The sequence below is a fragment of the Ictidomys tridecemlineatus genome, unplaced genomic scaffold, assembly GCF_052094955.1.
Source record: "Ictidomys tridecemlineatus isolate mIctTri1 unplaced genomic scaffold, mIctTri1.hap1 Scaffold_54, whole genome shotgun sequence".
Taxonomy (NCBI): domain Eukaryota; kingdom Metazoa; phylum Chordata; class Mammalia; order Rodentia; family Sciuridae; genus Ictidomys; species Ictidomys tridecemlineatus.
Genome location: NW_027523576.1, coordinates 2,518,898 through 2,544,624, shown reverse-complemented (window position 1 = coordinate 2,544,624; position 25,727 = coordinate 2,518,898). Strand labels below are relative to the sequence as shown.

At 33.7% G+C, this 25,727-nt stretch overlaps 2 protein-coding genes across 4 annotated transcripts in view; one reads left to right on the top strand and one right to left on the bottom strand.

The window, feature by feature from the left end:
- Positions 1 to 6,250, top strand: part of LOC144373977 (axin interactor, dorsalization-associated protein-like) — a 29,192-nt gene extending 22,942 nt beyond the window's left edge. The window contains exons 6-9 of the mRNA XM_078036949.1: positions 3,023 to 3,145; positions 4,768 to 4,890; positions 5,699 to 5,816; positions 5,951 to 6,250. Of these exons, the coding sequence (XP_077893075.1) occupies positions 3,023 to 3,145; positions 4,768 to 4,890; positions 5,699 to 5,816; positions 5,951 to 5,993 (407 nt within the window). The 3' untranslated portion in view covers positions 5,994 to 6,250. The remainder of the gene's footprint in view (positions 1 to 3,022; positions 3,146 to 4,767; positions 4,891 to 5,698; positions 5,817 to 5,950) is intronic.
- A 3,600-nt stretch (positions 6,251 to 9,850) lies between these two features.
- LOC144373978 (transport and Golgi organization protein 1 homolog) overlaps positions 9,851 to 25,727 on the bottom strand; it is a 49,077-nt gene continuing 33,200 nt past the window's right edge. For all 3 annotated transcript variants that reach the window (XM_078036950.1, XM_078036951.1, XM_078036952.1), the window contains 19 exons: positions 25,531 to 25,619; positions 25,213 to 25,290; positions 25,015 to 25,125; positions 23,853 to 23,924; positions 23,569 to 23,673; positions 22,803 to 22,925; positions 22,599 to 22,704; positions 21,536 to 21,591; positions 21,357 to 21,447; positions 21,047 to 21,185; positions 16,183 to 16,284; positions 15,266 to 15,326; positions 15,115 to 15,150; positions 14,971 to 15,038; positions 14,751 to 14,851; positions 14,432 to 14,569; positions 13,393 to 13,469; positions 11,664 to 11,814; positions 9,851 to 10,655 (listed from right to left, as the gene is read on the bottom strand). In XM_078036950.1, coding sequence (XP_077893076.1) covers positions 10,378 to 10,655; positions 11,664 to 11,814; positions 13,393 to 13,469; positions 14,432 to 14,569; positions 14,751 to 14,851; positions 14,971 to 15,038; positions 15,115 to 15,150; positions 15,266 to 15,326; positions 16,183 to 16,284; positions 21,047 to 21,185; positions 21,357 to 21,447; positions 21,536 to 21,591; positions 22,599 to 22,704; positions 22,803 to 22,925; positions 23,569 to 23,673; positions 23,853 to 23,924; positions 25,015 to 25,125; positions 25,213 to 25,290; positions 25,531 to 25,619 — 1,982 coding nt within the window. In that variant the 3' untranslated portion in view covers positions 9,851 to 10,377. The remainder of the gene's footprint in view (positions 10,656 to 11,663; positions 11,815 to 13,392; positions 13,470 to 14,431; positions 14,570 to 14,750; positions 14,852 to 14,970; positions 15,039 to 15,114; positions 15,151 to 15,265; positions 15,327 to 16,182; positions 16,285 to 21,046; positions 21,186 to 21,356; positions 21,448 to 21,535; positions 21,592 to 22,598; positions 22,705 to 22,802; positions 22,926 to 23,568; positions 23,674 to 23,852; positions 23,925 to 25,014; positions 25,126 to 25,212; positions 25,291 to 25,530; positions 25,620 to 25,727) is intronic.

Genomic DNA, 25,727 nt, shown 5'->3' with positions numbered 1-25,727 from the left:
CTTACTGTCCCCCTACCCTCCCTTACCCCTCCCTTACAAACCCTCATTCCAGACAGGACCTGCCTTAGGTCCAGAAGGAAAGAAAGCTATACAGAGAGGCCAAGAAGAATCTGACCAGACAGGGCTTGCTGGGACCCTGGCAGCCTTTTACCATTAGCTCACACCCCCTTTTCCAGTCATTTCTACATGGCCATACATTCTTCATGGAACATAAACAAAAAAACAGGAGTTTTCCCTGGATCTGTAGGTCTTTATTTCTGAAGGCTTTTAGGTCAAATAAAATTCTATTAAATAATTGTTATGATTTTTAAAATGTAAAGATATATACTAGTTCATAAATTAGAAGAAGCAGTTTATAAAGATAGACTCTTTCTGAAACTCATCTGAATTTTTATTGCAGTTCCTGGACCTTTTATACAGCTATAGAATTAAGATACTGTATTAGTGATAAGAGGATAAACAGTCCGGTAAGACAGAATAGAAAACTCAGAAAGTGATTGCCACATGATTTATGATTGAGGTGGGACTGCAGATCAGTGGTGGAAAATGTCAGTCTTTTTAATGAGTAGTGCTGAGACAATTGAGTATTTATGTGAAATTGAATAAAATTAAAGCTCCTACTATACACCGTAGTCAATAATTCTATGTGACATATAGAATTAAGTGTGAATGGCAAAACTATGCTTTCAAGATAATACCTTTATGATTTTGGAGTGGGGTAAGTTTTCTTAAATATGACATAAAAAGTACTGATTGTAAAGGAAGATATTAAGAAATTTGAATATTACTAGCAGTAATATAATAATATCTTTTGGAAGAGTGAATTGGATAGGGTGGGGGGAAGGACACTCCCAGGAGGCTGATCATATCTTTCCTAGATCTGATACTAGTTATACAGGTGTATTCACTTTGTGGAAGTTCAGCAAACTGTACTAACAATTTGTGCATTTTAAAATGTATATGCTCTACTTCAACAAAAAGTCTTTATAAAGGAAAACTACTAAGAAGCTATTTGTAAAACATTTGTCCAGCAAAATAATAGAGACCTCCTACAGCTCAATAAGATAGACATCTCAATAGAAAATCGAGCAAAATAATTGAACACACTTCAGAAAAGAGGAAATCATACATTTGATTTATTCTAAAAGGTGCTCAACCTTATTAATCTTCAGAGGAATGCAAATTAAAATGATTGATCTCTTTATACCAAAATTGGCTAACATGAAGAATCTGAGAAAACAGTACCTAGTGAGGATGTAGAGCAATGGGAACACTACTGCACTTGGGCTAGGAATAAAAGTTGGCACAACCACCTTGGGAAATGGATTGTCATTACATAGTAGGTATGGAGGTAACATGCCAGGTGACTTAGTGATTCCCCTGTTTCAGAAATGGGTGCTTATGGGCACTAGAAGATGTTAGAAGAGTATTTATAATAGCCTGTTAACTATATCCAAACACTTGAAGTAATTCAAATGTCTATCAACACAAGAATGTGTACATAAACTGTAGCATATTTATACAGCCATGTACTACATAATAGAATGAACTTTTCTGCAGAAAAATTCATATATGATATACATACATATGAATATGTATGTATATATATAAATATAAATGTATACATATTCACATTTTTCATAAAATTTCAGAAGTGTTTCTTAACTTTCTGAAGTTCATCCCAGATGTCCAGGTACAAGCCCCTCTTCTAAAAGTACCTTCACTTGTCAATCAAAGAACATGCATAAAAGGTATTATGTATATATTTAATGATATCAGCCTGAGCCCATTTAGGTTTGTTAATGCAACAGTGGAATGCAGCCTCCAGGCCTTCCTATTATTGCATTTGTCTGTATTGTCTTCATATTTGTTTAAATTAGAAAGTAATACATTTTTAACAGCACTGTTGAGGTACAATTTGCATTTCATAACATTTCCCTTCTGTAAGTATAAAATTCATCGATTTTTGACACCTCTATAGAGTTTTGCATCTGCCATCACTATACAAGTTCAGAACATTCCCATCACCTCCCAAAATTTCCTCAAGCCACATTTGCCATCAATCAAATGTGTATTTTCAAATGTAGTGTGTTGATTACTTCATGTATTTCAAATAACTCATCATTAAAAGTAGCATAACACATTGTTGAATAGAAACTTGAAAAACATCAACCAAAATCTTTTGTTAAGTGTATTTTGAGGTTCTGTATACATACTTGATTAAAATCAGCTTATTTGCATCTGTTCTCTATTGGTAGTTTCAAAAAAGGGAACATACTGAACAGTTGATTTCTTCCTTCATATGTTCTTGGTGGGTGAATGTTGTCATGTTGTTCTGGTGGGTTTTAGTTTTAAAAATTTTAGTTGGTTTTGGAAAAAATGTTCAGTTATACAAATGGCCATTTTATATGTCAGTCTGTATAGTACTAATTTCTGAGGGAATAAATCATACAAAATAGAATGAAGAATAGAAGTTAGACTATATAGTTAAATTAAAACATAAATATCAAATTGTAAATTATTTTCTTTATTAGGAGTAACTAAAGAGAAGAATGTATTGATCAACTGTGATATTAAATGTCTCAGACTTTAGAACAGTATAACAAGTATTTTAAAAGCTTTTCTTGTCTTTGTTCTACCACTTCATATTAAGATGCTGAATATAATATAGAAGTACATATTGAATATAAATATTATGTGAGCATATTATACTATTATGTATCATTGGGCTTCCTCAAGTGATGTTTTTAACATACTTTTATTATACATACTATATACTATTATTATAGAAATTATTATTTCTGCTTAAAGGTGATTGTATGGGTGGGAAATGCAGATATATTATGTGTAAATTTAAATATTTTTCTAAAAAAGTATAACATCAGATGTTCATGAATTTTGGAAATAAAAATACATAATGCCTAGCTAGTTCCTAAGAGGTAGGCTATATCTTCTGTTTGTCAAAGTATTTACTCTGCATTATTGGTGGAGCTAACTTTTATTGAGGTTTCTCTGTTGCCAGGTACTTTATTACCAAGGTTGCCATCAGAACCGGGAATGACATTACTCACTATCAGGATTGAGAAAATTGGTCTGAAAGACGCTGGACAGTGCATCGATCCCTATATTACAGTTAGTGTAAAGGGTAAATAACTGGCAAATTGCATTATGTTTTTTCTCATATGGGACAAAGTTTTTGACAGGGGATGATCTTGTATATGTGACAACTTACTTTAATGCATTCTATAATGAGGCAAAATCCTAGAAGAGATCATAACAGAACATAGTTCGAAAGACTTACAAAAAATATTTCCTACTTATACACTCACTTTTGCTTTTGAGTTTGTATAGATTTTTGCTCTTCATATTCCATCTAACGTGCAGACTAAACATACACATTGTCCTTAAAAGCAGCTACAGCCTTCAGGATGTAGATTAACAATAGCACCCCTCACCTTCTCCTACCCAGTCTATATTCATTTCTCTCCACAAAGCCCCATGTCCTGTTTTCCCATCTCTCCTGCTTCAACCCCTTCTTCTTCCTGTGCTACTGAGGTATCTACTTAGGTGAGTCCTACAGAGGCAGATGAAAATCAGGGGACAGGGAAGTAGGGTGCGTCCATAACATCCATGCCCTGAAAGCAATCCCGTGGGATGATGATGTGATTAAGGAATAAATTATACCATTTTACAGAAATAACTATAGTTAGTACAAACGGCTTATTTTAATCTATAGTTTTGCACCAAAGGAACAGATTGGTGCTGAAATTAAATGGAGGAACTTTTATCAATTGACCACAAAGAAAAACATTTATTTAAAGAACAGAATCCACAGCACTAATACTGGTACACTTTTAAATTCCGATGTTACCAGTTATCAAATATATAGTATACTGGAAAATATTTACATTGTTTCATAGGCCATTTGTAAAACTGCATACTCATTCAGAAAGTATACTTAAAACACAAAAATATTTAATGATGTTGTAAATGTTAAATTACCTTTGCATATGTTAAACTGAAATATTTTTATGTAAATATTTTTTAATTATTAAATGTACTAAATTGTTTTTGAGCTTTTTGAGACACATAAATGAATAACACATAAACACTGAGGAGTTATTAAATGAGTCCATGTTGCATTTGACTAAACTGAGATTTTGAAAACCAGAAAATTAAAACTATATATAACGTACCATCTGGTTGTTGTAAATTCAGGGTATGTTGTAAACAGTATAACCAGAATTTATATATATGAAAAATTATTCATTAACAAAAGGTTTTTTGTTGGCTGTTCTCATCCATTTTTGGTTCTTAACAGGGAAATTATGATAAGGTTAGGTTTAAAGGCTTTTCTAAATAAGTCATACTTGATCAAAGTTAGAAATTGGTGGCAGAGCTCCATGTGGCAAATTAAATACTCCAGATTTTTTTTTTTGCATAGAAAAATATAGTGGGCTATTCCCTAAGAAAAACATGTTTGTTCTTTTTACCACTTTACTATGAAGATCAAGTTTTGTCCACTTGGCCATGTAAAGGCTTCCTTGTCCCCTTCATGAGGTCTCCTATCCAGTCTATATTCATTTCTCTCCACATACCCCATGAACTTCAACAACTGTCACATACTTGCTCACACCAAATAGGAATCTCTTAACCTGAGAATCTCCTCTCAGCTCTTTCCATGCCTCTTTAGGAACTGTAACCTTTGCAGTTTCTATATTTTCCGTCTGTATATGTGAATGCTCATAAGCAGAAACTTTTCTCCAGATCTGAATGGCATAGATTTAACTCCTGTGCAAGATACTCCTGTGGCTTCAAGAAAAGAAGATACATATGTTCATTTTAATGTGGACATTGAGCTCCAGAAGCATATTGAAAAATTAACCAAAGGTTTGTAATTATCAGTTACTGACTTCTTAAGGACACAGTACTTATCTGGGTTTGTGTTCATAGTGTACTTAACACAAGATCTTATGTCACATAGTTATGAATATTGACTTAAAGTCAAATCAATTTTTTTAAAATATGAGAATTAGCAGTTGCATTATCTAGTTGTGTAATAATGTGGTTAAATATTATTTGATAGGGAAGTTTTTCTCATAATACAGAGTTAAGGAAGCAGGTTCCCTAATAATTACCTTAAGTCCTTTTAGGAACCTAATGATTACTTTCTAACAGTTAAATTATTTTTTTTCTTTCAATAAGATGCATTGGGTAAAAAGATACTATAACTGGCAGTTAGTTTGTAAGAATATGGAAAGGACAATCTGGGCGTGGTTGTTTCAGGAGGGAGAGAAATGATATAAGGTAGAATTTTTTTTAAAGGAACTCTTAAATTTCTATTCTATCTAATATAGGTGCTTATTGAAACCATTTTTATAGGTACTGCTGATACTTAAGTAACTTCTGTTTTTCTTGTGGTATTTAATATTTTATATTCTTTGGTAGTTTATGATTCTACCTGTGCACATAACTTACATTCTTGCTATACAATTTTGTTGTACTTTGTAGAATTAAATGATATGGAGAAATGTCACTCAGACATGCTAGTACCAGAGCTTGGAGTGACAGCCACAGTGAGTTATCAACAGTTGTGTCATCAGACTGTTTGACACGTTACTTTGTAAAATCATAGGCTTCTGGTGACACATAAGAAATGTGTGGTCTCTGGCTTATGTTGTTTGTTTTAATTCCTTAGGTGCAGCTATCTTCTTTGAATTCAAACACTACAAGCTTACAAAAAGGTTTACCAGCACCAAATGTTTTGCTTTCATGGAGATGGATGAGATTAAACCTGGGCCAACTGTAATAGAACTGTAAGTGATATACATATAGGATTCATACTTTTCTAATGGTTACTAGTTCATGTTTCTTCTTAGTCCCTCTTATCGAGAATGTAACATTGGAGTAGATCAATCATCAAAGTATTTTAAATCTATTGTGGTTACAGATACAAGAAACCCACTGACTTTAAAAGAAATTGCAGTTATTGACCAAGAAACCACTTTATCTTCATCTACATCAAACTTTGCACAAGGAATGATTCTGACATGAGTAATGTCTAATTTCTGTGAATTTTACCACTCAGTAGAAACCATCATAGCTCTGTGTAGCATATTCATCCTTCAGGAGGCAGGAAGTGAGCCGTACCTATAGGCCAGTGAGTCCATTGCAAAGCTGTACCACAGAACTAAAGTCCAGCACCTCATTGTTATGACTCCTTTGGATACAGGTTTATTGTAGATTTTGAAACTTGTTTTTACTTTCCTATTAATTGTGCAATTAATAGTCTGTTTCCTAATTTACCACTGTTCCTACCCTGCTTCCTGGAACAATACTGCTGTGGTAGGTATGCTCATCTTCAAACTTAATACAGCAATAAGAATGTGCTAGGATTTACACATTTGCTCACTTTTGCTCCAATATGGTCTTTTGATTTGAATTAACTTCAAACTTTTGAATTGAAGTGGGTAGGATAGTACCAGATTGCTTTGAAAGGAAATTGGATCAGTTATGGTCTGTCTTATAGGCTGTTCCTTAGAGCTGGCCTAAATTCACCCTCATCTGATAGTTCTACTTAGAAATAGTGTGCCTTGATCAGATCAATATCCTATATGGGAGTGTTCCCAGATTGTAGCTGTGATTTTTTTTTCCAGATGACCAGATTGTTTTTCTGAAAGTGAGCACATTTTTAGTCATGTTGATTAGTTGTTCTACATCACATTGCTATTGTTTCTAGGGTTAACATTAATGATTCTAGGGTTAACATTAAAACCATCTCTCTCAGAATAATTACAAATTTTGGGGTGGGTTTACGTCTTCTAAATCATGTCATCTAAAAAATTGAGTCAGATGCTAATGAGATACTTTAGGAACAACTGCTGTTTTTCTGACAACTGATTGTGAAACCTTAAAACCTGCATACCTTGTCTTTATAAAGTGATGAGTATGAAAAATCTGGAAAGATATATATTTTTTTAATATAGGTAGATATGACTGCCATTTATTTCCTATTTAGATATATTGACATTCATATAAAAATATGCAGGTCATTAGCCTATTATAATTTCACTATTTACATTACTTTTAACTTGATGAGACATAAATAAAACTTTCATAGTACACAAGGTGCATATTTGATACACAGAACATAAAGATTTGTGAGGAGCTTTTTTGTGGGTTACATGTAGAACCCACGTATTTTAATATTCACTATTTTAAATGAACAATGCATGAAGGGAATGCAATACTTGGCCTATTTTTAAACTAGTGTAAACCCTAATCATACCATCTGTTTGCTTTTAAAAACAAATAACAGTTGTTTTAGCCCTTGCACTTCAAGAGATCTAGTCTTTAATTTTTCAGTTGTCTGTTAGGTCAGTTTTGTTTACTAGACTCATAAAACTATATGAGCCTGAAAGAATTATCAACCAAATTTAGTCTTTTCTTTCATCTGGATTGGGTTAATTTCACAAGTGCAAAAATAGTTCAGTCTACAGTAGTTCTAGGAAATGAAGAATTTGCCTTAATAAAATGTTCACTCAACTGAAACTCCGAGTAGTCAAAATTTCCAGACTGTAAACTTCTCAAGAGAAGGGCCTCATCTTCTCCATGTCATGTAAACTTTCCAAGGTGCTTGGCAGCACTCTGTACCCTGTGGAGTACTCAGTACCTTTTTGTTTGATGTTACTGATGTTTGATGTTGCTCCCTTAAAATCTGCTATTAAAATGTAGCAAAACGGATACATTGTTCTTTCTGTTCTCTCATACTATAAAACATGTATATCAAAGTGATAATTTTAAAAAAACAAACCTTTTTTTTTTGGTTGTAGATGGACACAGTACCTTTATATTTATATGTGGTGCTGAGGATCAAACCCAGTGCCTCACATGCAACCCCAGCCCCTCAAAATGATAATTTATATGAAGAAACATTTAGCATCCTTCACATAAGAATGCTTTTTTTAACCTCTATTTATTTATGTGGTGCTGAGGATTAAACCCAGGGCCTTGCCTGTGCTAGGCAAGTACTCTACCACTGAGCCACAACCCCAGCTTCCACCAAAGAATGGGGTTTTATGAAAAAAAAAGAGGATGCTTTGTATGAATGTCTTTCATCAGCATTAAACAAACTTAAATTGAACATTGTCATCAGCTTAGCTTTAATTCAGACCTGAATGACCAAACCTCACCCCCCCCCCAAAAAAGGTGATTTTATCTTGAAGCAGTTAACACAAAGCAATCTGTATCTCACAAATTAGTTGTTTAAATTTACTTTCTAGTGTGGGAGGGGATGAGTTACTGGACAATAATTATAACTATAGCAATAATACTTTCAGGTTGAAACACTACTGCTTCACAAATGAAATGATTTTAGTAACTAAATTCAAACACAAGTTGCTGGAGAGGAATTCTAAAACTTTTGAGATACAAAAGTATACTTGAATCAAGGGACAGTATTCTCTACACAACCTGTATATGGGCAGCTACCTTGGGCTTTGCTACAGAAGTGGTACAATCAATCAGATGGATGTAAGGAGAGGCAACTATGGGTGGGTTCAGAACTGCTCAGATAAACTACATAGAACGCATTATAACTTACTAATAGAATAAATACAAAAAAGGCTTTAGAGGGAAAACTACTGTTGCTTTGAATAAAATAATAAATCTGCCTTTTCTTGAAAGTCTATCTTCCTAGCTGACATCACCTTTATTTAAATGCTATTTTAAAATTAGAAGTTAAGTAACTTCAGCATTGCCTTGTGTCCTGTAGAGGTTGAAAGATACATTCAAAATGTGTTTGTGACTTAAATTTTATTTTACATGGTTAAAAATGGCATAAGCTATTATATGGTTTTCCTCTTACACACAGCTGCTGCTTCTAATATTAAATGGAGGTTATATAGATAGAATTTGAGTCCTTTAGGAAGAATTCATTTTTATTCTGAGTTATCTTCAGTAGTTTAGAGATTTTGTTTCACAGAGATTTTGTTTCACACTGAAGCTTTTGCCCCTATTTTGAGAATACTTAGGGGACATAAAAAAACAATGATATGTTATGTTCTAGGTTTCAACAATCCTATTACTTTTTAGAATTTAAAAGAATGGAAGAATATGGTCTAGCAGTAAACAAAAGTATCAGGATTTTATAATTTTATTTAAATCTTAAACCTCTTAAAATGTACTGTTAAAATTGCCGTAATTAAAATTACAGTTCTGGAGAGCTAGTTCTTAGAAACATTGTTTTAAAGACAGTAGTTACAGATCCAGGACTTGCTTTAATTGTTTTTTAAATAAAATATGTTTGAGTATCTATCAAAAAAAAAAAGAATTTAATTCAGCCCGTAGTTGCTGAGTAAAGACATTATAAGCCTTAGAGTTTCATTCATTCTTAGAGGATTATACTTTTCTAATTTTTTTATCATATTCCTTGAAAATCAGTGGGAAGGTATGGGAAAGAGAAGAGTGTGTTGTGTACATTTTTAAAAAGAAATTTCCTTATTTTTTATAGACACAACATACCACCTTATATTTTACTGTTACAATGCAATAATGGCAAAAGCAGTAGCTCTTGCTACTAATGTAAACTCATTCTCAGAAAAGCATTCTCACATGGACAGTGGTTAGAAAAAAGTACATGAATGTGCTACAAAAATAGAGCCACAAGACTTCTCACAAGTAAAAGAAATCCTCTGTAGAAGTCCACAGTTGACCAAGGTCCAGCCTCCTTAACAGTGAGCAACAGGGAATATGCTGCCAAGTCACTATCTTCAGTTCTGAGAGTGCATTTACATGCTTCCCCAATGGCACAAAATCTCATGACGATCCAATGAATCAACAGACACTTGGGAAATATTAATAAACAATTTTTATGAACTATTACAACAAAGAACTTCAGCAATAAGGAAAATGATGTTTATGATCTTTGAGTAAACATTTTTAGCCCAATAGTCTCTGCGACCAGATATTGAAAGAGAAAAAAAATCAAGCTTATAAAACACCATTTCTCTGTTATCAACTGGAATACACTAATAATAGGATAATGGAAATACATGTTCTTAAAGCATTTCCACAGGAAATGTCCATAATTATGACATTCTAAATCATTTAGCAATTGTATATGCTACATTAACTAAAACAAAGGTATTCCTTATTGCACATTTTTAAATTGGAAGGATACTCTAGCTTAAGTGGGGGATATTTAGGGAGAAAATATTTTGGCTCAAAATGTATACTGCGCCAAGGCAGCTTCATTCTGAAAACATAAACCATTTAAAATAAACTTTTATATTTTGAAGCCAATAATCCTTTAACTCTGACTAAGTGTCAAAGGTTAATTTTATGGGCCCTGTTTTTAAGGCCTGTGAACAGCCCTCACTACTCTTGAGAATTAGGTGGAGTTTCATCTTTAAAGCCTGAAGGCATTAAGTCTTTTGCAGCAGGTGGTGGCCCATAGTCTTGGGGACCATGAGTTGGAGGTGGTAATGGGGCACCAGGAATGAAGTACTCTCTTAGGCCAAATGAGCCTAAAGGTCTAAATGGTGCTGGTGCAGGTCCTGGAAAAAAATCACAAGGGTCAAAAGGCAAATCCCATTTTCCAGGTGTAACACCTGGTGCATATTCTCTGAAGCCTATTGGTGGATGCATACCAGGACCTGGAAAATAAAAAGGAAGTTATGTAAATACCAGAAATTTCTGAACTAGGGTGATTTCAAGTATGTTAATATAGTCTTTAATTTCTCCCAAGCCTAGAACATCAGCTGGTGAACATCCTGACTTGCCAGATGAGGCAAACTGAGATGGAACAAGTTTAGGTTATAGCCTTTGACCAACCAGCCATGAAGCAACATATTAAGGATTTAACATGGCTCTACCTAGCTCTAGGCTTGTCTTTTTTCTTTCCCTACTATATAATTGCAGAATTATTTCTATCTCACAAGAGCTCCATTTATATTTGGAAGTATTACCATGACAAGATGATAGATTATGAAATAAGAACTTTACTACATCAAAGAAATTTTGATAAAAGGAAATCTCACTATCTATTACTGTATCCATTAAAAATTCATGAAGTATTTCAGCATGGACTTTACACATGCCATCAGAATCAAAGTGCACGCATGCCCTCCTGGAAAAGGCCTTCCACAGCCACCTAATTAAACCAGGAACATTTATTAGGTCACTGTTAAATCCTCTTTAACACTTCCCTCTGACTTTTTTCAAGGTAAGGAGGGTTTGACTTTTCCTTTTCTATATTCTATAACCTACTGCTTATGCTTCCATTATGGGTGTTTACAAACTTTATGTTATAGGATTTTCATATCTGTGACAAAATTTTAAGTTATGGCATGCATCTCATCCACCTTTCCATCTATTGCAGTGCATATCAACAGATTTTCAACAAACATCTGCAGAAGTAATATTTCTGGCTTTTCTATATATAGCCCCTTATCCTTGTCTATGAGAGATAGCTATTGCCTATCTCAGTATAAGATTATGTAGTGTCCCATATGTCCCAGAAAACTGGAGGAAAAGTTAAAATGTACTCAGCTTTATCCTTTCATTGTTAAGACCTGAGATAGCAACCAACTGTTTTAGCAAGCAATAGAAGTGGAAGATGAATGTGATTTATAAGTCAATCACTACTTTTCAGATCATCATACCAAATGGTGGAGGAATTGGCCGAGGCCCAAAAGGCCCACCGAGCTGAAGTGGCGGTCCATACCAAATGGGAGGTGGTGGAGGCCGTCCCATTGGGGGTCCCATAAAGGGTACCCCTGAGAAAGGAGGGGGCCCTTTCATAGCCATATGAACCTGCAATTTAAGATTTGAAAGCAGTTAAAAGTTTTAAAATTCCTATGTATTAAGACAAAGTACCAATACCTATAAAAGCTAAAACCCAAAACCTGTCCAGAGAACACCATCAGTGCAACAAAACTCTACCCACCCCTCCTGTGTATTCCCACTGACAGCTTACAGAAGTTGGAAGGATGCCACAAGAGGGAGCAGTTTGTTACTGATTATATCTGCACAGGAAAGGGAAAGGCAAGAGGACTGGCAGGGGTTATTAACAGAGGTGATTTCTGACCAGTATGTCATGCTGTATTCACTACAATCTATTTCAAAGGGAGTCCCCCCATCCCCATCACTTCCCTTTCATCACAATAGCTCATTACTTCCATATTAAGAATGAACAGAATAAAATGAAAAATCCATTCTCTACTCATGTAATAATAGCTACTATTCTACTATATCTTCAGTAAGTCTTTCATATATTATTCAACCTCTGAGATCTTTAAGTAGACTGTCTTGTTTTAAATAAGAGGGAACAAAAGCAAATGGGATATCATAATTTGTTGAAGGCCACACTGCATATTAAAGAACTCAATCCCAGGTTTGCCTCCAAGCCATGTTTTCCCACCTCTATTCCTCTCTAACAATGGGTCTTTGCTCTCTTTTAAATCTTCTACTACAAAGGGGTTTGGGGTCTTATCTAAGCTGCCCTTAGATTTCTCCAGAGATGTATATTCCTGGAATATATATACACTGGAACTTGAGAAGTATTTTCCATCACAGTGCTATATACACAAATTAGGAAGACAAGCCTTTAATATTTACTTTCATTTACTGTACACCATTTGAGATATTGATTTATCATTTCCTATGAGTAGTGGGTTTGAAACTAAACAATTAGAAATTTATTTTATTATAGAGCTGCAGAAGACCTACCAGATATAATAGCAACACAGTTACAAGAGAATACACTTATGTGAACAAATGAGACCATTTCTTGGGACTGGCTCAAGAGGTCATTTCAGATGATCATTGTTTCACAGAAAATCTGATACCAATCTAATTCAAATCACTCAAAATAGGGTTTGCACAAATGGAGGAATTCTTAAATAACATTCTTCCAAACAAAAATAAAAATGATGAATTATATAATTTATAATGAATTTACTTTGCCTTAGAACATTCAACACAAAACACCATATAAAGTTAGAGTGATAACTTTTCACATTCTGTAGTTCATTATAGTTGTACACACTTAAGCAACATTCCCAAGTTAAAGAGAAAAGTAAGCTCAATATTGCATGCAGTTTAAAGCAAACAAGATCAGTGTCATGCTCTGAATATCCTTCCCATAAATGCACAGAATAAAACCCAATTCAGTTCTCAACCTCTAAGTACTTACTCCAACTGGATGCTCAGTCAAAGAAGTAAGGGTGGAGACTGAGGGGGTCTCAGGTTCTTGGGGAACAGTTTGCTTTTTAAAAAACAAATGGGATAGTACAAATAGAACACAAAGAAGGATAAAGCAAAGAGCAAGTACTGTAGGAAAGCTACATGTTCCTGCATGACCACATGATTCACAGTAACTACAGAACTTACCTTGCCCTCATTCGTCACCTTAGCTGGAGAAGAACTTCTGGAGCTGCTGTTCATGTGAGCTGGACCACATTCTGAGTCTGTTAGAGATCAAAGAATGGATTCAGACTATTCTAACATGAAAAGAATAAAAATCCTCCATCCACAATTACAGATTCTTTGAAATTACTTGGTCCCTTTACCAGAGGCAACGGGTTTCCCAGATGCCTCAGAAGACCAGTACGAGGTAAAGGTCCATCCATTGACCTTGGGAAAGAAAGATCAGAGCCCTTGTATGTATTTTTCAGAAGAAATAAACCACTGGTGGACAGGTCAGTGTTCAACAATAACTAGAAAGCAACATGAAAAATGGGTTGCCCAGGGGTTGGTGTCATAGCTCAGTTGTAGAGTTTTTGCCTAGCATGTGTGAGGCACTGGGTTTGATTCTCAGCACACATTTAAAAAATAAATAAAGATATCATGTCCATCTACAATTAAAAATATTTTTTTAAATGGGTTGCCCAATACGTAAATCACAATTTATGAAGAGACTTAAGTAAAATAAAGAACTGCCTTGGGTTGATAGAACAGGAGATTAATAAGTACTGGTCCTAAACTTTAAGCTATAGACTTGAAGTATGTGTAGGCTGGCTTTTCTTTAGTCTGTATAACCTGACTTCCAATCTTACCAAGACTACAGTCCTATTTAGAATTTGAAATAAGATTCAGTATTTCATGTTGGAAATATGTATGCTACATAAAGTTTAAGGCTACTTTTATAATATTTGGGAAAGGAACACCATAGAGATTTAATTTAAAGATAAAGGTTTACACTTCGCAGTGTAAAATTTAAAAGAAAAAAACAATACAGGGACCTCCAGGAAAAAAAAAAATGTTTTCTATACTAGAACAGATTTTCCAGAAAACATACACTAAGATAAAGTAAGAAATTATCTTCTATATATTGTACAGGCCCAAATTCAATGTTTTCATTAGAATATTCAAAAGGGGGAAAAAAAAAACCTTGAAGCAGTTTACTATAAAGCAACATGTGAATGCTCACCAAATCCATTTCTAGGCATATCTTTTTGATTAAGAGTAATAGAAGGAGGTCTCCCAGCTGGCTCTGCTGTCAGTGGAGGGGAACATTCTCCACCATTCATGGGGGATGGACCAAAAGAGCCATTATGGATCAGTGGACCTAAAGAAAACAATGCCGTGTTACTACTTTAAGGCAGCCTTCTCCCTGACACCAACCCTCACCTCCTGTTTTAGCAAATCATTCAGATTATTTCATAACCATTACACACAGAAATAAAAAGTAATTTACATACATTCTGCACCAAGAAATAAAATAGCTCCTTTTACAAAGTGCCCCCTACCTCTCTGAGGAGGATTTTGTAAATCTGGTCTTCCCAGCATAGGTTTTACAATCCCGGGTTCATCTTGACGCACTGCGATCTTTTGGGTCATTTCCAATAGTCTTGAATATTGAGAAAGAATGGACTGAATTATGAAACAGCAATCTATTCCTTCATAGATAATATCTAGCATAACCTTAAAACACTATAAAACATATAGGAAGATACCAAAATCACATACTTCTGTCTCAAATTAGCAACTTCCCTTTTCTCTTCAGCTATAGCTCTTTCTGCAGAATGAGCTTTGAGCTATTAAAGAGAAAATATTCAAATTCAGTTGTAGTAGGCTATGCACAAAATAAAGAAAAGGGGGAAAAAATCTTACCCAATTATCATGAGCTTTCTTCTCATGCATAGCAATCTGAAAAAGACAATACATTAAAAAATATGTTTTTAGGGACTCATTATAATAGCCTATAATTGTCTGTATTAGATATCAAGAAATTCTGCAACTACAGGACAGTATTAATTACTACCTGGTTTTTAAACGAGTGCTTGGTTTTCTGTAATGCTTCTTCCATCTCTTCAATTCTCCGCCTAAGAATTACAACAATTGAATAACATTTGAAACATTTCTGACCATTTTCCCTTTATTCCATCAGCTATACTTTTAAAGACTTTATCATACATAAGAAAAACATTTCTATAGTTATATGAATCCAGTGTGATCAAAACTAATACTACAGGCCAGGTGCAATGCCACATGCCAGTAATCCCAATGATTGGGAAGCTGAGGCAGGAGGATCACAAGTTCGAGGTCAGTCTCAGCAATTAAGTGGGAACCTATGCAACTGAGACCCTGTCTCAAAATAAAAAAAAAAAAGGTCTAAGGATGTAGCTTAGTAGTAAAGCACCAAAAATAAATAAATAAATAAATAAAATAAAGACCCAATACTAATAACTTCTTTATCATTTAATTGCTAGAGATTCTGAATGATAAATTATAATTTCCTTAACTGTTCATCAGTGTGTTCTCAAGTAATTCTGCTAGAAATATCTTCCTCCTTAAAACTTTTTTTCTTTTTTTCAAATTATATCCATAAAAGATTTCCAAGGTCTATCAAATGCCACACTTTTGTGGGTCTTGATACATCACACAGCAAACTGATTTCTTAAAGAATTACTACAACATACAAAACCCCCAGAACTGTTTGCATTGACCAAGTTCCCTATGGTCTTGCCCATTGGCTATAAGTAAATTTTTGTTAACATTTTTCATTTGTAAAGTTGAAATTTATTTTTTCTCCTGTGTGAATTGAATGTATTCATATCCTCTCGTTATTTATACTTCCATGCTATTTTCTTCTATCTACATAATGTAAAAAAAGATTAAAAAAGAAAGCTAACACTAGTTTATTAGACATTGACACCCTCCTTTAGAAACTGAACTCACTTGTAATTTTTAACTTCCTGTACAGCGGAAACCGCCTTTTCATCTGCAGCTGACAGCCGCTGCTCTTTTTCTAGTCTCTCATATTCTTCTTGGCTCACTTTCCTAAAATAAAGCCAGTTATCAAATCAAAAGTTTCTCTCTGTGAATATCACTTCCCACAATTCTATAAAATGCTTAGGCACATAAAATAGGAATTCAAACCTGCAATTTCGTAAATCAAACTCTGGCAAATCACTTACATTTTCTAATTTTTCCTCTTAATTCTCTATTTACCAGTAAATAAAATAAATGTGAAAACAACATGTGCCCCAAGGGCAAGTCTCCTGTGTGTAAGATAATAAAAACTCACTTTACTTCAATGTGGAAGATCAGGACTGATAAACCTAACATAATTAAACATATTAGGATAAAGCAAGGGATAATTCTTTTCTCATTTCTGCCATGGGTAGGACACTAAGTATATCTTTGTCATGGAGGAACTCTTTTCTCAATCCAAGACTGGTACCATAATAAAGATATAGTCACAAAGAAAAAATCTTCTAGAATATGTCTTTTAGCTATGCAATTAGCCACAGAACATTTTTCACACTTTAGATATATATTTCAAAAGAATTGCAATTAAGCAAAAAGACAAATCTGAGTTTTGATAATGTCTGTCAACCAGAAAAAGAAGCCAAACTGACCCACGATCAGAGTATTATCTACTGACAAGTTTTAACTCTGATCATGAAACTCAAGATGTTCATCTACTGAGACAAAGGTAGCCAAATTTAATGATTTTAAAAATACTATTTTCTGCTATCCTTGTACTACTTTAGCCATAGTTCCAATTCAAAAGATAATTAACTTGAAACTTAATTTTCCATAAATCAGAAGAACTATAGTAAAAAAAGATTATTGATACCAAATAGAAAAAGGGGATTATATATTCTTATATAGCTTCTCATTTAATTCTTCAGCAAGTATTTTATGAGTGGCTATAATATACTAGTTACCTTGTAAGATGCTAAAGAATAAAAGAGCTCACTGTTTCAGGTATAAATGACGCCTAAAGGAATATAATAATTTTCCCCACTGGCTTAAGAAGGAATATGGAGAAAACTGAATCTTGAAGGACAGAGAGAATTTTGTTTCCAATTACCAAAGAGTTAGTCTGAGAGCACTAAGAACAATCAAAACATCTTTATAAGAATATAAAATTGTGTTTGAAAGGATACAAGCTAAAAAGGCAGTGAAGATATATGTATGTGGCCAAGATGCATTAGAAAAAGGAATCTCAGAATTACAAGTAAAGCTGGCACTTTAAGGTACTTTTCTCCTAGGTTTACCCACATATTGAAGATAACACAAAGATATAATGAGTCTGAACTAAGCCTTCATCAAATTCCTGGGCTTAGAGGAAAAAAGAAGTGTTTGGGGCTACAAATAAAGGGACCCTTAATAAAAGCCCTAGCCTTTGAGTTTAGATTAGAAAGTACTGCACACTTAAGTGATGAACAGGCAAAAAATCCAAAAGGAACAATACTGAAACATTGAAAAGACAAGTCATTTTTGAATTATCTTAATTGCTGACTAAGTTTGAAGTGACAATCTTACTCAAGTAACCTCAACACTTTTCTATAAGAAGATAACTTCATCTTAGTCCTCAAATTTCATGTATAATTATCACAACAATGTTAGCCAATCAAAACTGACCAGGCACTCCATAAGACAAAATTCTGTGAGAAAAAATCCCACAGAAAAGGAAGCCACCTAATGGGGTTAACCGCACATGTTTTAAAATCACTGTGCTTTATATAGTCAAAAAAGTAAAGTCAAGATTATGAATTTCAGGTCTGGGAATATAGTTTAGTTGGTAGAGTGCTGCCTTGCATGCACAAGGCTCTGAGTTCAAACCCCAGCACCACAAAAGAGGAAAAAAAAGATTATGAATTTTGTCAAAGGATTAGAAACTATAAAACCAAGAAATAGTTGGGTGTGGTGACCTACATACAGTCGAAGATACTTGGAGGCAGAGGAAGAATGATGAGATTAAAGATAGCTTGGAAAGCAGTAAGACACTAGTCCCTTATGAGAAAGAGCAAGGAGTCTGGGGAGGTAGCTCAATAGTAGAGCACATGGCTCAAGGTCCTGGGTTTGAGCTGTAGTACTGAAATAGGACTGGGGTTGTGGCTCAGTGGTGAAGCACGTGCCCCACATGTGTGGGGCACTGGGATCAGTCCTCAACACCACATAAAATAAATAAAATATTGTGTCGGGCTGGGGATGTGGCTCAAGCAGTAAGGCGCTCGTCTGGCATGTGTGCAGCCCGGGTTCAATCCTCAGCACCACATACAAACAAAGATGTTGTGTCTGCCAAAAACTAAAAAATAAATATTAAAATTATCTTTCTCTCTCTCTTAAAAAAATCCTATAAAAAATAAAATAAAATATTATGTCCATCTACAACTAAAATAATATTTTAAACCCTGAACTTTTTAAAATCCTAAACTCAATGAATGATTTTAACAACAGATTTGGGAAGTAAAATAAATCCTACCGCTTTTAAGACAGGTCAGAAGAAAATATCCAGAAGAAGTAAATCCAGAATGTAGGAGGCAGGGGAAATCAAATTCTAATATGCATTATTATAATCAGAAGAGAGAATGAGGTAAAATCAACATTTAGAAAAAGACTCGAAAATTCAAGAAATGTTTAATGGTCCCAAGCAACATAACTGCAAGAGGAAAAAGTGGGTGGGGTGGGGAAAACTACACCTAGGCACTTCCCAATACAACTGTTAAAAAAAGAGAGAAATGACTACAGGAACTAGGGGAGGGAGATAAGACCAAACAACAATGATAATGGACTCCTTAAAGAAAAAAAATTAAAACAGATGGTAATTAATTGGATATTTTCAAATTGCTAAAACTAAGTAACAGTCAAAATTCAGTAGCCAAAATAAAGATCCTTTAAAAATGGAAACTGGTTTTAACTCTAATCATGAAGTTCATGTCAACCTAATACAGATTATAAAGGTAGCAATATTTAGTGGATAAAATACTATTCTCTGTTTATCCTTGTACTACTTTGATACACTAATCAAATCTATCATTAAAGGACAATGTTCAAATAGAATGAAAATAATTTCAAATAAGAAACCAACAGTGTAGAATGCAGAACTACAGAAACTTTAAATATGTGTATAAATTGAATGAATGTCTTGTGGAGTTCACAGTATATGAAGTACTAACATACGATGCCACAACAGTTATCTGATTCAGGAGCTACTTAAAGCCCATAAAAACAAGTAATAAACCTATTAATCTATGTCAGGTTTTTATTAAATCCAGAATATATACCAAGGCCTTTAAATTATGAGAAGATGAATAAAATTATAATTATAATTATATAATTATAATTCCATTATAATTTATGATTACATCAAGCTTATACAGGTGATGAGGAAAATAATTAAAAATATTTAAACTATTAAAAAGATACAAGGAAGAAAAAAAGAACAGGTCATCAAATAGAAAGCAAATTCTTCATAAACCACAGGCACATATTGACATGGACAGACTTATATTTTAGAAAGTCCACTCAAGCGGCTATAGAGAAAATTACTAAGAATTTGAAATAAATTATATAAAAATATAAATAATGGAGAATGAAGACAGATGACCTAGGTTAGAAACAGAAAAGATGACACAGGCATGAACTAACATAGTACCTGGGAATGAGAAAAAAAGAGTACAAACCACAGATGATGACTGAATGAATTTTGGAGGAGTTGAGGAAAATAGTGCTACAATTTAACTGCATTACAAAGAAAATTAATTGCCATTTAGGTCATTCATATTACTAGTAGGGACAGAGAAAACAAGTGTTCTTTTGAAAAAAAAAGTGATAAAATGAGAAATGTTTCTTTGAAACAGGCCAGGCATTTAGAACTGGCCTGAACAAAAATTTGAGATTCTAAAAAGGTCGCTTGGAGATCACAGAATTTTAGAAAAGTAAATGGAAAGGTTTCAATATTTAATGCATTAATTAGGCAACAGAAGTCAAAATACCTAAAAATAGTTAGGTCTATAAGAAGGTCTGTATTTGCTTTAACAAGATATATATATATATATATATATATATATATATATATATATATATATATATATATATATATATATATATATATCTTGTTAATAAATCAGGTGCAAACAAATAAAATCTGACACAAAAAAAACTATTTTTAGAGAATTCAAGTATTTTGTGGATTAAAAACTTCAAATGAACTTCCAAAAAAAAACTAGCTCCACACTGAGAAGATTAATATATAAATATATACTACAAACAAGTACTTCTGTAATCGTAACTCCTAAAATCCTTGCCACAGTTCAATTTTTACTGTGAACATCTGAGATACTCAAGTCCAAAACTTGTACCATCGATAAGTAAATATTCCTTTTTGAAGTTTTTATTCTACTAAAACATGCCATTCCAAAACACTCAGTATTTTTAAAGGTCCAGAGTTAGAGATACAAGTTCAAAATATTAGAATTACATAACTGATCACAATGAAAGGAAATTAAAATAAATAGTGGGATCATAGAAAGGGTCTAGTCTAGATCTTTGAGAGGTATTTCCACATCAGTGACTGTTAATACCAGTTTACCACTTCTTGCCTTCATATGAATTTGACAATTGATTATGATGTCCTCACAGCCTTAGTTTATGGTTCCAACTACCTCAGGACTCTTAAGACTGATGATGAAAAGAAAAATGCAACTTATAGAAAACAAAACACAAAGGAAAAAAGACAAATATCTACTAGATAAAATTATCTGTTAGTTCACACAATGATAACAATAACAAACAATGGAAATCTTACTCTTTTAGTGCCATCTCATTTTGCTGGTAGAGTTCATTTAAAATCTCCACTTTCTGCCTAAGAGTTTTGCATTCCTCTTCCAGTCCAACTTTAGAAGACCATAGTGAATTGCAGTCACTTTCTAATTTCTTTATTTGGTCTGTAAAGGATAAAACAGCTTATCTCTATATGTGTACAAGGACTTAAGAACTTGTTTGAGGGAGTAGTGCCAAGAAAAGTAAGAAGCATGAAAGCAAGAAGCCATTCTTTATCTTTCCAATAAATTTTTAAGGCTTTCCAACATGGCAATTTCTTCTCAAGAAGAACCCACCTTCTAGATTACATTTTGTGGACATCGAGGCTCTTAGCTTAAGTTGTAAAAGTTTTAGATCCTCTTCAACTACTGATATTGTAGTTTTTGTCTAAAAATTGCAGAAAAGAGAGGTATTCTTAAAAGTGAGGCACAGGAAGAATTCACAGGTACTATGGGACTCTTACAAAGAACTATACCCGAGAGACATCCATCATCTGCTTAATTTGATCTTTGATCTTCTCATTCCGATCACCTAAAAAACAAAAGACTTTAGCTTTTTCTTTCCTTACTTTTAACTCTATATTCTCCTAACTTCCCTAAACTAAAGAATGATTGTTTTCAAACACTGGAAGAAAAAAATCAATTAAATAATTAAACTGATTAGACTAATGACTTTTAAGAGAATTGCAAGCTTAGATTTAAAAAAAAAAAAAAGAGAGGTGAATTTCAGACTGGGGTTGTGGCTCAGTGGTAGAGTGCTCACCTAGCATGTGTGAGGCACTGAGTTTGATCCTCAGCATAAAAATAAATAAAAGTACTGTGTCTGTCTTAAAAAAAAAAAGTGAATTTCTAGTTTGCACAACTAAAATGTTATCTATGCTATTCTTGTAAGATAAAAGCTTTTCTTCTCTCTCAGATCTATCTTCACCTGGGCAATAAGTGTCTTGTTTAGAAAGATTCAATCCTCTATTTTCTCCCTGAATCTACTACCAGGTGTGGTTTGAAATACTTGCTATGTAAGCAAAATCCAACTTGGGAGAAAACATCTGGAAATATTTTCCTCATCAGTAAACACTGTTACACTCCCTCTCTAGCTTTCTGATAGTCTCTAGCCTCTGTTCTCACAGCCTTAGTTTATGGTTCCAACTGCCTCCGGACTGACTGTGGACCTTAAAATCACAGAGCCATAGAGATGATGAGTATCAAAATCAAGTATCATCTGCATAAGTTAAGAAATAAATTTATCTTACTGTAGAATGTTCAATACTTAGAGGTATAGGATATGACTATTGTAGCTGCAGTGTACTTACTAGTTTTCAATAGGATAGAAAAAGTCAGTGTTCTTCACATGCCTATTGCTACATTATACCCCAACAACCCACCTCTGCCAATGCAACAGACATATCTATAGATCCAGTGATATGTGTCTACAACCCTGAAGCTTAAGAAAAAATTAAGCCAGCTGAAAAGTGGCATCTGTATACTTAATTAAAGACAGGAAAGCAAAAAAGGATTCAACCTCCCTGAGACTGATCTTACCTGCTAACTCTCCATTGGTTAATTCATCTGACTCATCTCGACTTTGATCCTCAGATTCAGATTCACATTGAAACCGATTCAACTGTGTAATGTGATTAGTCAAAGCCTAGAAAAGAAGCAAAAGGTTGGAAGACTCTCGATTTTAATTCAGAAGATTTCAGGATAATTCATGAGATGAAACATGTATTTGGAGTATAAACTTACATTAATAGTATCATCTTTTTGACTAAGAGCTACTTGTAAATCTTTCTGGGTCTTCTCAAATGATTTCATTTGTTCACTGAGCTCAGCGTGTGATGTACTCCAGTCTTTTACTTCCTGCTGCAACTGAAAAGTCAAAACACATGAATTCCTATGGGTTAGGGAGGGGTTTCTGCACTGGATATATCAGGACTACAAGACTTAGACAAAGAAATAGAGAGCCATACTCCTCGGTGGCCTGCCTCAATCGAGGGGGTTGAGACCTTGGTTAAGGAAGAGGGCAGAGTGGCCTCAAGTCTCACAGCTGCAGTAAGAACATCAGAGCTATCAGGAAGTTGACCCTGTTTATTGCATTCCCCAGAAAATTGCTGCCAATTCAAATAATTTATCTCCAGCAGGAATGGCTGGGCACATATGACTGTCTCCTAAATTTAGATTCCTTATCATGTAATCTTCCCTTGGCCAGTGAATCAGTAACTATTCAAAAGAGGATCATAAAATACTTAATTTTCTGGTTTAAAAAGTTTCTTTGAGGCTATGCAAGTTAATAACTGATTGACATTTGATAAGAAAAGCAATAATCCAAAAATCCAAAACAGATGGAGACCATATATATGCACTCAATTTGGGGAGCATTGTTTAAACTTTGCATATCTAGAAAAGGTCCTACATGAAAATTCCTTACCTCAGAAACAGATCCAAGAAATATACAAGATAATGATATTCACTTCTCTAGTTTACATTATGTATGACATCAAATTTTCTTTACCTGCTCTTTCTCCTTCTTAAGCATGGTATTTTCTTTCTGAAGCTGACAGCATTTCAACTTCACCTTCTCTTCACGAATCTTAGCTTCAGTAAGGAGAATTTGAAGCTAATGAAAAACACTACAGTTAGTGAATTAATTCCAAAGAAGAAACAAAGTTATACTTTCCCAAACAAGACATCATATAGTTCTCATTTTTTGCACATTTTAGCACACCTCAAATTTTTGGTCCGCAACAAAACTAAGATGTAGTACTAATATCCGTTAGCAATAGTTGGCAGCTTTACCTCTGAAAGTTCAGAAGTATTTACTGAAATGACATCTTTAAGCTTCTCTATAGATTTCTTATTTTCCATTATCTGCCAGGTGAAAACAGAACACAAAATATGCATTAGGATTTCAGTAGAAATACTGATATATATGTGTATGTGTGTGTGTGTGTGTGTGTGTGTGTGTGTGTGTGTGTGTGTGTGTGTGTGTATGTACACATACATATATACACTAAAAAAGATAAACACAACAAAATTTTTGTCAAGCCATCCCATGACATTTCAGGTAAATGCAGGGGATCCAGCTTTGGACTAAGCAAAAAATCAAGAACTGAAAGAGATGAGGGAAAATGAAGTCATCAATATTTCATGGCATCCACAACCTTACTGTTTATGAAATAACCAGAAAAAAGTTCAAAGTATAGAAAATCATAATGCAATAAGTAAATAAAATGTTTTAAAGCATAGAAAATTAACTAATTAATTACTGTTTCAAGTAAACCAGTTCAAATTAGTAATTTTTTTTCTAGTGATAGAGAAAAAATTTCCCAAGATCATTTTTAAAATTTTCTTATCTGAAGTAAAAAATGATAAAATTTAAGGAAGAATAGACTAATCTCACATACAGAAGAATTCCAAAAAAATTATAAAGATACTTGCTCCTTAAGGAAGTGGACATAAATCTGCAATCTTTGTTTGCAATGCCTGGGATTGAATCCTGGGCCTCATGCATGCTAGGCAAGTGCTCTACCATGAGCTGCATCCTGAGCTTGTAACTCTTCATACTTTAACTGTGGGCTGTGCATGGTAACTTCCAAAGAATACAATATGAAAAGGATTGGAAGGAATTTTTACAGTGGAGAAATCTGATAAATACTACCTCAGCTAGGTGATCAAGCTTACTTGGGGGTAGGATATTTCAGAACACACTCTCTACCATCTTTTGCAACTTTTATGTAATTACAGAAACTTATAGAAATTGAAAATGAAATATGTAAGTAAAAATTTTTTAAGTTGTTGTATCAGTACTTAAAAGTTCCACAAAATGGGCAGAAGTGGGTTCAACTTCCTTGACTCCTAATCTTACTTTAGTTAACAGCTGGACTAAGTTCAACTTAACCAATTTTACAAAATATTTCAAAAGCCAAATTGCAGTAATACTTAGCAGCAAAACTCTTACCAAGTCCTGATTCTTAGCTTTCTGTTCTCTCTCAGATTCTAACATAACATGAAGACTTTTAGCTCCCTCATCCAGAAGTTCTTTAGCTTTTTCAAGAAGCTTCATTTTATCCTGGAAAAAAAAGGTGTCAAGATTACTCACTCATTACATTTACTTTTGAGTTTAGAATGTAATTCCCCCCAAAGAAGGGATTTTTACCTTATAATTAGTTGCTTCATCAGAAAGAATCATATTTTGTTTCATGGTCTCTTGGACCTGTTTCTTTGATTCCTTCATCTATGTAAATAAAGCATTCAGAATTAAGATACACAAATTATAGTGCTACCATACAAGTTACTTCCAAACAAGTGACCCTTTCCAGAAGAAAGCAGTACTTAATACATATGACTGTTTAGAATTTGAATGATTTGTAGGAAATAATGAAACAAAAATTTTAAAATATGATTTTTAAATTAAAACAGGTAGGAATGATTCAAGCTAGAACCAAGGGAGAAAGAAACAAAAAAATAATTATACCTTCTGTTCATAATTTGACAATTTCTGCATTAGTTCTTCATTTTCTTTCATGAAATTGTTCACCTTTTTGGAAATTTGCTGTTCATTGACTAAAAGGGGGAAATACACAAGATTATTACAATCACTAAATGAAATTCAATTACTCAATCTACTAAAAGCAAAGACATGTTATATGGTACTATGAGGAAATACTTCTT